Source organism: Aulostomus chinensis, chromosome 15 (assembly GCF_037954235.1).
Source record: "Aulostomus chinensis isolate RoL2024-O1b breed Wild chromosome 15, RoL_Achi_v1.0, whole genome shotgun sequence".
Lineage (NCBI taxonomy): Eukaryota > Metazoa > Chordata > Actinopteri > Syngnathiformes > Aulostomidae > Aulostomus > Aulostomus chinensis.
Window position 1 is genome coordinate 14071182 of NC_141334.1, and position 14619 is coordinate 14085800.

Genomic DNA, 14619 nt, shown 5'->3' on the forward strand with positions numbered 1-14619 from the left:
CTACTCTAATGATAGTTTTTACGAGACCTTTGAAGAAGAGTAGCTTGTCTCTAAAGTCTTTTATGAGGTTTGAACTCATACTGCATCAGGCTTGTTCCTACCCTAAATGAGCCCTGAACGTCAAACACTATTCTACCTTCCACCAGGGAGAAAAGACATGAAGAATATTTGGGAGCTGTGGGAAGGCTGGACAAACATTGCAAACCATTAAAAAAAGAGAGAGAAGCAGCATCACTGCTTACTTTTGCCATCATCGTTAACAAAACAGGTTTTTAAATGGATGTGAATGTAACAAGACAGACAATTCTACAGGCAGGAATCCAGTTATCTGAAGACTAACCAGACGTACAGTATCAGGTTCTGTCAAAGGTCGTATTGTGTGACTCAGAGCTGAAAGCTGGAATAATAGCGGAGTGGAAAATTGTGAGGAGCCAAGATTTTCTTGAATTTCAATCTTCAGCAATGTGATGACAGTCCCACACTGGGCAGGCCCATAGGAACATGCTTAAGTAGAGGGTTATTTTCCACATTCTCCTCTTCTGTCTCACTGTCTGCGTGTAATTCCCGTAATTTCTTCCGTTTTCTTCTTCCCAACCTTTCACACACTCCCTTCCCACCCCTACCACTAACTTCAATGCACATGCAAACATTTTTATAGAGGTATAAGGTGATTGTTTTAATTCAGCCCCATAATTTTATAAGGCGGGTGGTACGACTTATTGGGAATGCTTGACATTTTTGGCACAATGAAGGACAATTTCTTGTCAGGAACACACATGATGAAGATGTAAATCTATGAGAGATTTCTTGCACCTGCAGGTCCTAATATATTCTGTATTTTGAAGAAAAAAAAATACAGAATACACTGAAACTCACTTGGTAGTTTGGGGCACTGATAACACTTGTTCTGTCCCCATGAATTCCCCACGCTGCCACAGCAATCCTCCTGATTGGTCAGAACAGGAAGTGGCGTGCTGTTGCACTGAAGCAGTAAGACAGAAAAATGTGAAAATGACATGACATCCAGCATCCATCACTGCGTCACACATGACTGAACTCACGGCTTGCTTTGGTGTGGTCTCCTGAAAGCACCGCCCTTTCGGTTTGTGACGCGGGGGGAGAGGCCGGGGAGGTTTGTGAGCTGGTTTGTCATCTGACTGGTCGAGAGGTTGAATGACAACAGAGGTATCCGGCGTGTGGTGAACACGTACGTTAATCTGCACTGAGGACAGAGAGAGAGACAGAGAAAGAGAGAGAAGGTGGTTGGATTAAATGTATCACAAGTTGGACATACTGTTCTCTGAATAACAGACAGATACCTTCTGATGAGCGATGCCCCGCTTGTGAAAACGGTATGGTGATAATAGAGTGTGTTTGACTCAGCTGGGTACGTCCCACGCCTGTTTGTTCCACTAGTTTCTGGCCATCAGGCTTCAATGATACGGGGTAGACAGGCTGCTTGTTGCCTCGTGCTGCCTGAGCTTGCTGTGTCTGCTGGAGTGGAAACTGGCATTGTCGTCCCGTGAAGCCGGGCGGGCAGAGGCAGTGTTTCCTTGAGCTGCACACTCCTCCGTTCATGCACGTCAGGGGACACACAACTGCAGAAACAGACAGAGGGAGAGTTGTCGTACCGAGACGTGCAGAGATGTCCAGAGGTCAGAAGTTCACAGCTATTAAAGAGAAGAGGAACATGAGATACAAATGTGTAATAAACTAAACTTTGCATATTTAAGAGAAATCAACAACTTTATTATTTAATATTATTGAAGATAAATATTGAAGACAAGTTCGACAGTAAAAGCCTGCGCATTGTAAAATTTTCTTGCTGTAAAACTCACGTCAGCTTGACGGACTAACAGGTCCCTGCAGCCAGTCTGAGCAGAAAAGCAGGTGAAGTCAACGATCTGTTTAACAGCTTTATTCTGACATATGGGAAGGATCTCAACAGCTATGGGAACCCTGCTGGCTGCAGAGAGCTTCATGTCATAGACTGTATTCACCGCTGGTCCACTGGGTCGCCTATTACATTTATTTTAAGTCCAATTGTTTTTGAAATTCCCACAATAGAAGCAAAGCAGCGGTGTGGGGACGGCTGAAGGCCGGTAATGACTCCGGGGGCAGACAAATACTAGCAGTGCTACGATGATGACAACTGGTGAGGTAACGTTCAAGTTGGCATTTTTCAACGTAAGTGCATTGTAGGGGGTAAAGCACTGGTCATGGATCAGCATGAAAGTTAATGCTCCACTTGTAAGGGTTTCATGAATATGATACATTCCACAAAGTACAGGTATGGATTAGTACCAGTGGTTAGAGGTGCAACAACCGATTGATCTTTATCACTACAGTCACCAAATATCAAATGATCCTGATGCAACCCTGTGTTGCAATAAGCAATCAGAGCAATTCATAAGATGAGCATTCTATCCAGCAATAATCAATAACCTGCGAGACAATTCATCTCCGATACATGACTGTGACTGAAGATGCTAACAATAGCAAAGCTAAATAGCAAAACACCTACATTTACGTTTTACACCGAATTCATAACTGATTAAAGTTAATTGAATGTTATGCATAAGGGTTCTGCTCATTGGAAATACCGCCGCACTAAAACAAAGTATCTGGTAATTAACTTGGTTTCAGAGTATCACGTATGTCCTACTCTAATATATTGCAGTTAAGTTATTTCCCCTGATTCTATGCGTAAACATTAATACATTTTAATACTAACTGCTAGATTATATAGGTCTTCTCTCTAGTGTACATTCTTACACTGTGGGAGCACTCAAAGCTAGCTGTTGTTGTTGCTAATTAAAGCCTTGTGCGCTAGTGCAAACATTATTTTACTTATGACCTACGTTAAAAAATAATAATGCTTTTTATTTGGTGAGTGTTTTTAAAGAAACTCAAATACACTTTACAATAGGAAAAAAAAACTGTGAAACATGGTCAAGGCAGGCACATTGAAAACTAGCATCGTCTTGCAAATATTAACTCTACATCTTTTACTTGTGCTTTATTCGATTTTCAGGGTTGCGCAAAAGTAACGCGATTGAAATTAAATGAATTGAACACGCTTTCTTCTATCCATTTGTAATACCGAAAGCTGTTGAAATACTGCAAAACATTCAAGCACAAAAAAAAAAAAAAATCAGAATAGAGTTTAGACATGGAAATCATGGAGAGGAGGGGAGGGGATATCTCTTTGTGTTGCTGAGCCAAGTGTACCCACATGGAAGTAATTAGGCGGGTGACTGCCAGAGAGTCTGGACTCTGGCGTAATTATGGGACCAGATCACTTTTAACACAGCAGGGACATCCTCACATAGTGAAAGTCAGGCAAAAATATTAAAGGCCCTCAATGAATGTTAACCTTGAGTAAAAATGTTCAAGCTGGATACTTCAGAGGCAACCTTCTCCCATCTATGTGTCGGTAGTCATTTAACCTCTCTGACTGTGCACAGGCAGCAACATGCAGTACGAAGCTGGAAAGCTTCAGCATGACAGGAAATAGTAGGTGCAGTAGCAGCATTGAATGAAACTTTATCAGACTTCCTCTGAGCTCCAGTTTCCAAGATTCAGATTTTGTCTCAGGCAGCACTGGATTTAGACTGAGAGGAAACTGGGAAAGATGCGGGGGTTGAAAATTAGGATTGCAGACACAGTAAGTTAGAAAGAAGTTCTCTCCAAAAGTGATTACGCAATCTAAACCCACAGAGACCGAAGAGACGACTCGGGGAAAGTCTAGGCTGAGGCCCTGTCTGGTGGTGAAGGTATGTGAATGACTCTGAGGCAGCACAGTCGATGCCACACTTAGGAAAAACAAAGGAAGATGAGGGAATCATATTCCAGCTTTTGGCTAATATTTCTTGGGGGGGGGGGGGGTGATGTGAATGAGATCATTTGATGTTGAAAGAAGCCTGGCCTGATGCCACCTCCGAGGAAAGGAAAACACAAGATTAAATCTCTTCTTTGTCCGGCCTCTTTCTCCTCAATTGGACGTTAAAATTTGATTTTGACCGTTTTTCTTTGCACTTCTCGATGGAGGATCTGTATTTGTCAGAAATAAGAAGCTTTTGAGAAAACTGGATTTGCTTACAACTAAAAATCTGACTCTTTGAGGAAATTCAAGTCCCTTCTTATGACTATTGTTGCCTTTCAAGATTTCCATATCTAAACCATGAGCTGCTGGTACTGTAGATACCTTCATTGTCTGCTCTCACTCAGACCTGTTTAACGCCTACATTTTTTTTAGTGCGCAAAGTGCCTTTGACCCTAAGTATGACTGGACTAATCCAAAGTAGGGTTGCACCTGACTCGATACAATGGCGCGACTGTTTGTTGTTGTGTTTGTTTCCCCATAAAAATCAATAAAAGGCTGCTGCGTGAAAGATTTGACTCGGTGTCTATTTGGAGGAGGTTGAAGCTGATGTGGAAACTGCTGAAAGCAGCACATATACTGTATAAATACAAGTTGTTAGTCCTCATTCTTTGAGGATGTTCAACAGGACAAGGTGAAATGAAATGATGGCAAATCTGATGGAGAGACGTTCTCAACTTGAAAAATCTCGGCAGAATCTCGAGAGTTTCGGACAGACGATGCGAATCATCAACTTTTATGGGGAATCCCCAAACCAAAGAAGGACGGACTCACACAGACAGCAGAACAGACTTGGAACGCTGGCAGTGGAAAAATGGTTAAATCAAAGCAATATCTCAATACAATTTTTTTTTTTTTAAATTGCTCGGATTCCCGAGACAGTCATGGCTCACTGTGAATCCAAACCAGACCCCCAACGAAGAAATGTGACAAGCTAAGCTAAACATTATTTATTTTGATCTGCTGGGTGACCAAAATATGATGAATAAAATAATTAGCTGGAAAGGTGTCCTGCAATTTAATCATGAAATAAAATATGCTTAGGGTTTAAGACTTAAATGATTTTCATGGAAATATTTCAGACTATGCTGCAGACTGCCCTCTTACTATATCATGCATGCGCTGCCATGCGCTGCATGCGCTGCCATGCGCTGCCATGCACTGCATGCGCTGCCATGCGCTGCCATGCGCTGCATGCGCGTGCAGCCTGAGAGGCTATCAAAACAAACAACAGCAAAACTCAGATTCAAGCTGATTATTCAGCCCAGATGTATTTTGCCTTTAAGTTCTCACAAATAGATGCTTTGAGCTCACAAAGACATTTCCCTCCTTCATCTCTTTTTGACTAAAGAACGTAGAAAGAGCCAACTACGTATATTTAGCTTGAAGCTAATGGCGACTGATGGCTTATAACAACAAAACTGTCCAAAAATGTTCATCTATAAACTCTCAAGTGCATCATCCAGTATAATTTACATCTATTTTCATCCAGCCACATGCTCAGTAATCCACACTTTGACCTGACTTAAAAACAAACTTAAACGTCCGGGTTTTTCTCCACACATCCACATGCTTTTTATTAGCTCAGGTCAAAGTGTTTGTGCGTTATTGAGCATGAGTCTGTACAGAGAAGGCATGGATGCCAGTCGCCATTAGCTTGAAGCTAAATATATGTGCCTGGCTTTTTCTGTCTTCTGGAGTCACAAAGAAGTGATCCAGGAGGGGAAAAATGTCTTTGTGAGTTCGAGACATCTATTTGTGAGTACTTGAAAGGCACAACAGTCCTTTGGTGAAGTGTCACTTTAACCAACGCAGAGGGAGAGTGACTTCATTCTCTGCTCAGGGTGTCATTATGCTACTATATCCCCTCATAAGGAACAGATATTTGCCAATGACAAGGGCAGGGGAGGGGAGGGGGTTGAAGGCCTGGCAGTGTGACAGCAAGGAGAGCTGTCTCAGTAGAAAGAGCAGCCATGACACGGGATTGAAGAGGGTCCAGCAGGTCATTCTGGAAGAGATAGAGAGTGAGTTGGCTGGAAAAGGGCTCGAGGGTTTTGGATGGACATGAGAGAAAAGAAATAGGTCTTTAGTTTCATGAGCAGAGTCTTGACTCTGGCAGGATTACAGAGTTCAATAGTTGATGCAATGTTGTGAAGCCTCTTCCTTAAGAAAACAAACTTTCACAGTGGAAATGGTGTCCTTCTTTAGTTTCCACATTTCTCCAACCTGATCTAGCCTTTAATTCTTATCACCAGTCAAGTCTAAAAACTGCTTCTTTGGCGTGTAATGAAAATATTCTGGTAAATCCGTCACTTCAGAGTTGTCAGCTACAGTCATCCTTAGTCAGGGGGAAGGAAGGTTTCTGATTTCATGACAGCTTCACACACCACCAGACGAAAGCTCTGAAAAGCAGGTGGTGTTACAACTGCACTTCATGCCTTTATTTTATTATGTTGATGATTGGATTGTGTTTTTAATTTAGCTTTTTCTTTGTCTCCAGGGCTCCAGGAGGACTGAATCATTTGTGTTATAATAACACTGTGACTACTCTGCTTCACATCTGCCTCCTTATTTCAATTCGAGCCATACTGGTGATGCATGGGATAATGGTTTCTGCAGATTTTGTAGGTGAATGGCTGTTCGTGTGTGTGTGCGTGTGTGTGAGTGAGTGCTATGAACTGGAGGGTGTACGTCTCTCCTGCAGAGCGGCTGTGGTTAAGCGCCTGCACAACATTATATACAGAAAAGAGAATAAAGTATTCGGTTCATAATTTTATTTTCCAGAGGACTTTCCCTTTAAATCATCACCTCTGAGTTTAATTAGTGGAATTTATGATCCTCACCCTTGATCTCTAAAGGCAACCATCGGTTTGTAAAACACCTTTGTCTTTATGGATCTAACACATTCCTGAGAGGTGGTGTATTATTAAAAATCAAATGCAACTCGGAGTTATTTGGTGGTCTGAGTGAATGTGAGGCACGAACAGGGTTGTCTGGCTGGCTTAAAGGTGGGGGTGGGACTTGTGGATACGAGGCAATTATGCTGTCATGATCCTTATTTTCCACATGGCCTTGTCAAATAATGAAAGCAGTTGAGAATACTCCACGATCTCATTTAAAGGTGACTAAAGACTTGCCTCTACGGCCAATAGAAGTCATGAAATAACTTAATTTGATGTAACTAGATGTATTTTTATGATCTATGCGGTTTCATTTATGAAGCTGACTTGATCCTGAGCTGTCAGGACTCTGAAATTTAATTTAATACTGTAATGCAGCTTGCAGGTATGTTCCAAAACAGTGAGGAAACATATAATTTTCCCACATGCTCTCACCATGAGTGTGAACTGAAGTGAGTAGAAGAAAGAGATGGAAAAATGAGGAAAAGTCTTTAAGCCCAAAAGGCTCCACGTGACACATGAGAGAAAACTCCGTCAGCTCACCGTAAAACGTGACTTCCGCTTAGTCTTAGTTTAAGGGTGATAAATCAAAACTTGGGCTAACTAGAGTTTGGCAAAGTTCTTCTCTCAGTTCTAGAAATGCAAACAGATATAAACCACCTCACAAACTTAGTGATAATAAACCACTACAAAGTCATCGTGATATCTGCAGAACATTGCAGAACACAATGAGGATTTTGCTCTATCGCATAAGTATGTGCCTGGGAAAGTAAGAGAATGAAGCAAGAAGAGGTCAAGAGACTTCAGAAAAACATGCAATGTGACGTTTAGAAGGATTTTGTGATTCCAAGATGATTTTTTTCCCCCTTCTTTTAAGGGAAAACATACTGTACATTCCTTAAGTGGTAAGTAAGCATGCTAAGAGCAACTCACAGGACACACTCAAAAAAGAAACCATGTATGTACATGGAAACAAATATACACTCACAAGAAAGCAAGACAGACAAAGAGAGGAAAGTTTGCCCTCTGAGTGCCCTGTGACCACCCACCCACTCACTTCTGTCTGTCTGTCTGGAGATGACGCATCATCAGCCCCCTCCCATCGCGGCGTCCTTTCAGTCGCAGCCGCACCCTCCCAGCACAAAAACAACAAATTACAGCTTACAAACCACAGTTCAAAAGCTCCGAACTAACTGAGAAGCTATAGCACACATCGACTCCAGCCATATACAGATGCGACGATGGCCTGATCTGCTGCTTCCTGTCAACGCAAACATATTCCAGAACAATTTACATATGGGAATGTTCCAAGTCTGCAAGAATCAGACACAGGAATTACTGAAGATGCTAACTTTGAGTCACTTTCTCTGTGATTCAGTCTCGACACACAGCCCAGTCTGGATCTACCCACTCAGATTTAAAAATGGACGCTACTTCAACTTTGGTCAGCATGTGATCATTTCTAGTCATGCCAGCTCACACAGATACACATTGTGGTACTACATACCCAAATTGTGTTTCCACTGGTGATGTTTTCTTATTGTTATACTGTCAGTGTGATTCGCTGTGCAGACGTAGACGAAAGGAATTCACCATAAAATTGCAGAGGAACTCATTCGTCATTATCATAATAATACACGTGGGTGGTTGTGGCTCATAGGAGAGCAGGTCATCCACTAATTTTTAGGTTGGTGTTTTTTTTCTCCCTTTGGCTCCTCTTTGCCATGTGTCAAAGCAATAAAATTAACCGGGGTCGCTCCTGATTAACAGGCCAGTGACTCTCATGGCAGCTCCCACTGCAACAGTGAATGTGAGGTGATGTTATAAAGCATTTGAGTCCTGAATGGGTCAAAAGACCTACACAAACCCAGTATGTTTCCACAAGCACGTACTGTATATGTGGTTCAGAGGTAGAGTGGCTGCCTGGTAGGCAAAGGATCCCTGATTTGATCCTAGAGCAAAATGCTGAACCCCTACTTGCGTCTGATGAGTAGGTTGGCACCCTGCGTAGCGGTTTGCTCAACCTTTAGCGGCTGAATGAGGCAACATCGTTTACCACTTTGCGTACCATCAAAGAAGACTTGCTAAACTTGGGATGTGATCGAGAATGTTGGATATTCCCAGATCAGCTGGATTTATTCACAGATCAGAGATCAGATTCCATAGCTTTAGTCATTTAGAAGCAATTTATTTGGATCAACAACAACAGCATCAATAACGAGACAGTAACATGCCATTTTGTGTTTGTGGCCGTGTGTAGCCTGTAGGTGTGTGTGAGAATTAGATTGGACTTTTAAAATCGGTTTGAATCGGATCAAGATTGAAAAATGCTTCAGCGCAAATCCACACTCAGGCACCAGCGCGGTAAATATCTGTGCATATTCACAGCAACGGCGGCTTTTGTGCTGTTACCTTGTTAACGTAAGAATAAAAGCCACTCTTGTATGTCAGACAGAGGTGATGTCCTCTACTTGTGGTTAACACACCTGAATTGAGAGCACGGATGCGTTTCTTGGCCTCACGCTCGAGGTCACACCAAAATAAATGCCTTCAGGAAACAGTATAAATATGACAGATATTATAATTATAGAAACACTCAAACCCAAACTGCCACGCTCAAGTCTCATTTCCTGTCTCCTTTTAGTTTAATTATATAAACACTTTATGAGCCATTTATTTGTGAAAAGGACCGCACAGCACCTCGCTTAAATATAGCAGACCTGGATTTGGATTTCCACAGCTTGTACACACTCCGAGCTGCTCTCACACAGTTTTCATTGATCACGGGGGAAGAATAGTAGTGTTGCAGCAGCTGCTCTGTGAACAGTTGCGTTTTTAATGTAGCCGCAGAAGAAAGACTGAGAGCTATGAGATGCTTCTGTGGCAGTCGAGATGTGGATTATCAGCACTCTTTCTTGTTTTTTTTGTGTGTGTGTGTGTGTGTGTGTGTGTGTGTGTGTGTGTGTGTGTGTGTGTGTGTGTGTCTTGTCAGAGTTTGTCTGGTGTGTTTTGCAATGACTTGGCTGCTTTGTCTCTCTGTGATTTGAACTTCATTAGTAATCCCTTTTTTAGAGTAGTTTGTGGTTTTACTCCTGGAGTTTTGGATTGCATTTCTTTTGTTGTTTTGAAAATAAATCATGATGTTCATCAGTCCCAGTCCACCTTCCTCCTCGCCAACATTCCTGACAGCTTCAGCTCATGAAGGAAGAAATGAAGTAGCAAAGGAAAGAATGGACCACTATTTTTTTTCCTCCAGAGATAACTGACAAATAGTCTATTGAATTAAAATAACAGTGACACACATGGCTTGACACATGTCTCGCTGTCTGTTTCAAACACGAAGGACATCCGACATTCTCTCCTATAGATTTTCCTACATTTTGCTGTACTATCACATATCAACAGAGCCTCCACTGCTATTTATGGCTACCACAGGTTGAGGAGAGCCATATAAATAAAGGATAGGACAACCTAATCAGGTATGAGCTGGTTACTTTAAGTTCTGATGTGCCCTCCGCCAACTCTTTGCCCAAAAGTATAAAGTTGGCTTGTAACTTTCTTTACAAGCCGCTTGCTGGTCTTCGCCCTTTGCCTTTTTTTTTTTTTCTTTTTTTTTTTTTGCTAGACATAAACTTTTTGAACTTGTTTGCTAGAGCTGGCTACCCACAGTATTATATGACAGGGTACATGAGAACAGGGAAACAAAACCATATGGTCCATCCATGTGCTATATGAAAAAAAAAATCCAAACAATGAGCTACAACCTGCTGAAGCCTCCAACGAGTTTCGGGTGTTAACTCAGTATTAAGTGATGCTTTCACATTCAAGCAGGCATTTGATTAATTATGATCCAATCCATGTTTTTTGAATACTCGCCTTACGTGAACTGGATTTAAATTTCCTTTATACGATCCGATGTAATTTTCCATGACTGCAGAAAATTATAAGTAAACAAGCTTGGGTCTCATAAACAGTAAATATAGATGCCACTCGAGCCTCTGTTTAAAAGAGAATAGGGGAATGGCTATCATCATATGACGTGCTTCCCCTCACCAACAGCTCCAAAGCAGGAAACCGCGTCCCCAAATAGGCCTACCCTCGCCTGGCATTATGAGACCACATACCACACGGAGTGAGAAGGAGCGACGCATGGAGTGGGTCAGACTGCTGCAGCTCAGCCAAACATTGGGAGCAAATGACATAATCACGGCCTTTTGAAAGCACAAACCTGCGAGCGCGTACGCATTCCTCCAACCCCCGTGGACCTCGCCGGGCTCTGTCGACTCCCAGAAACTCTGAGCGACCTCAGACCTCTTCTATCCAAATACTAATACTGCCCTCTTCCAGAGTTGATTATCGTCCTTGGCGGCTATTATAATGTATCACCCCCAGCGGGTTGATGAGAATCATCAAGAGAACCGTAACTAAGCATCGTCAGATGGGTATGAGTAAGACGGTTTGCAATCCAAATTTATATCAGTCTCTCCTTTGCACAATGTGATTTTCACATGTCATGGAAATATGCGGAATGATTTCCGTAGTTCTTAGATGGGCATAAATCCAAAATTATCCTGTCACTCCCTTCTGGCAAACAGGATTTTGGCAAAGAAAAGGATGATGTCATATAATGACTGTCTAAAAATGTTGGCTATATGCACAGGAGGGCAGGCAGGTAGAAGAGTGCTGACAGTGCTCTGCAGAGATTATATCAGATACCTACCCTGCGGGATACTCAACACTCAGCACTTGAGCGCGTGGCAGGTAATGTCTGCAGGCTGCGCGGTCTTAGGCCATGGCAGCAGCAGCGTTGGCAGCGACCGTGTTATTCTGTTTACCCTGGCTAATCACTACAGCTACAGGGTCCTGCACGGTGTGGGTGCAGTCCTGCGCGCTCGCATTCCTCTGAGCGGCTTTAAATAACTGCTCCCATTCTCCCCCTCGCAAAGCAAATGGGAGGAGAGTGTTAAAGATGGCAAAGAAGGCTGTTTGTTTGAGTTGGGGTCAGTACGCTGCTCTTGAACACCAAACACACACATGCATACTGTTGCCTTGTGACGTTCCAAAAAGAAACTAATCGTTGCTTTGTTTTGCAAACATTATTCATTGTGATGCTGATTCCATCGCGTGCAGCTGACTGGCTTGGTTTTTACCCCAAAATGTGATGACATGGATTCAATTTTTGATCGTTAGACCCTTTCGGTGTTTTTGGACATTTTCATTGATCACATTCTTCAATCGAAGGTCCAAGCTTCAGCGTCGGCAAGTCCAACATGGGCCTGATCCCAGTTCACCCCTGTGCTTTAAACCTCCGTTTTGCTTGTTCACGGACATGTCAGGCCTGTCCCACTTCTTGTTAGACTGAAGAACAGAGTGAAGAGGTCAATGTTTCAAACACACAAAGCAATGGGGCAAATCTCCCAGAATGAAATCATAAACGAAATGTTTCCAATGCGGCAGAGAAAAAAAGAAAACGACAAATCTAAGTTTTTTAATTCGGCAATTATGATTCTCGCCTTAGTTTCATATTGTTTCAATGTATCATAGATCAGTTTGTTTTCAAGGACACAAAACAGGTGCCAAGGTGGGGCAGTGATAGACTATGTGGCCTTCTATTAAAGGGGGCTGCTGGGTTGGCTCCCCATGTTGCCTCTGGCTTGGTTGAGAGTCCATACAGAATGTCTGAGGGTGGGAAGCAGATTATTTTGGGTGTGAAATAAGGACTGGGATCAGGCCCTGGTCCTAACATGCAAAACATCGGTGAGAAGATTAATATAAACAGCAACCCCCCCACCCCCACCCCCACCATCATGTTCTCCATTTCCCATTCGTGCAGAGGCAGGTAGGGGTGACAGAATCCCAAAACATTATCATGTGTATTAGCAAACTTGCAACACCCATGATAAATGTAGATAACATCAAAGAAGCTTTCATTACTTTTAATCTAATAAAGTACTAAGCCACAAATGAATGTGCCTCACGCACACACACACACACACACACACACACACACACACACACACACACACACACACACACGAGTGTTTATGTTTGAGATACTGTGAGCACTGAAGGCCATGCCCAGGTTTGCCCCTCAGATCTGTCCAACATGTGGCCAAAGCCAGAGTGTTGCAGGTTTTTGGTTGCCCGTGTGAGACTGCTTTTTCCAAAGTTTGGCACAAGATAAAGAGAAATATGTGGTGCAGAGGAGAGCGCTTTGAAGGGAAAAATAAACTCACCTCCTCGCGAGAAGGCAAGTCGAGAGAGAGAGAAAGCAAGAGAGGCTGTGTCTTGAACTAACTTGTCCTCATTTCTCAGACTCCCATGGACCTCTGACCCGTGCCAAGGGAAAACCAAAACAAACCGCATGGCTACTACTGTCACTTCACTTTAAATACAGAACCACATGGGGAATCCAGAAATAGTCATATCCACTTCTCATGATGCCCATTCTTGGGGAGACAAGCCCAGACTGGGACATGACAAAAGGCCCAGTGCTCTTAGTACAGAAAAAGATGACATTGTAGAGAAGCCTGACATTGTAGAGGAATCTTGATAAAGAGGAGATGCTGCAGAAGGGAGGCAAAGTTCAGAGGGCTGTACTGTCCTGCCTGAGCAGCTGCTGATGGATGAGATTCCTCTCTGCCGGCTATATAAATATAAATATACGTGTATATCTAGACTGATTCTGGTAGTATAAAAATATTCATCAGTAGGAACAATCAAGGCATGTTTACACATAGGGATTCTGATGTTTTTTCAATGTCGATGTGTAACCAAAGCACCAGTCACGCAATTTGACCCCCCCCCCCCATCTGACTGCAGTATCCTCAAAATGAACAAAAAGTACGTAAATTATGTGTTTATTAGAAAAATGGTTCTGTCCCAGAGGGAATTACACTAAACAGATGAGCCTGGTCTGAAAATGTGATGACCTTTTGATCAGCTATTTATCCTACATGATGATACAACCCTTGGACGTTAGGGTTATATACCCCGTTCATTTATTGTTATTTAAAAAAAGGAAAAATATGTTGAGCAAAGACAAAGGTTTGGCTTTCGATGACGACCCCTGCGGTGGATATCGGATTGATTTAGTTGCAGTTTTAAACAGAGATCAAGAGCGGTTTCACCCCTGAAATATTCATGTGCAAGAGGAGTTATGAAAGCAAACTAAAAAGCATGAAGTCTTGACCCAGCCCCCACATACTTTGAGGGCCTATAACTCTGAACATATATATGAAATATTACAAAACTGTGCCTGGCTTCATGAAATATATTAAATGTACACAAAAACAACACCTGGTGTTCTGAGGAGGTCAGGTGGGAGGTAGTACCTGATCTTTTTATGCAATAATCCCCAAATTCCCTGAGCACTTTGTCACCATCTCTCCTCCCTACAAGCTTTCATGTGCTGAGGATCAAGAAAAAAAACAAGTTGGCTGTTGGATACTTCAGTCAGCCAAATACAAAGAGAAAATTATACAGTCTTTATCTGAAAACTATGATTCTCTTCACTCCTGTTGGTAAACAACTTTGAGTTCAACGGAGACGAATGGATGAAGGCTGAAACTTCTTCAAGACTTTTAACAGTTTTTCAACGATCAACTATGGTCAAACAATCATCTCTTACACTTTTCTAAAGTAAGAAGTTTGACAGGAAAGTCAACCACAATGATGTCTTTTATCTTCAACTAAACAAAAAAGCAAATATGTTCGTGAAAACTTTTCGCTGCCTGCCAACTGCTGACAGAGACCACCAGGGAGTAAAAGAGAACACTGAGGGTTCTGAAATATTTCTGGATAGGTCCACACACCTTCTAAAACCTATTGTTTGCA

At 42.4% G+C, this 14619-nt stretch overlaps 1 protein-coding gene across 6 annotated transcripts in view; it reads right to left on the minus strand.

The window, feature by feature from the left end:
* The window catches only part of ltbp3 (latent transforming growth factor beta binding protein 3), a 36886-nt gene that overhangs the window by 17299 nt on the left and 4968 nt on the right, over window positions 1-14619 (minus strand). For all 6 annotated transcript variants that reach the window (XM_086226923.1, XM_086226922.1, XM_086226918.1 and 3 more), the window contains exons 2-4: window positions 1320-1598; window positions 1062-1222; window positions 877-982 (exon numbers count right to left, since the gene is read on the minus strand). In XM_086226923.1, coding sequence (XP_086083049.1) covers window positions 877-982; window positions 1062-1222; window positions 1320-1598 — 546 coding nt within the window. The remainder of the gene's footprint in view (window positions 1-876; window positions 983-1061; window positions 1223-1319; window positions 1599-14619) is intronic.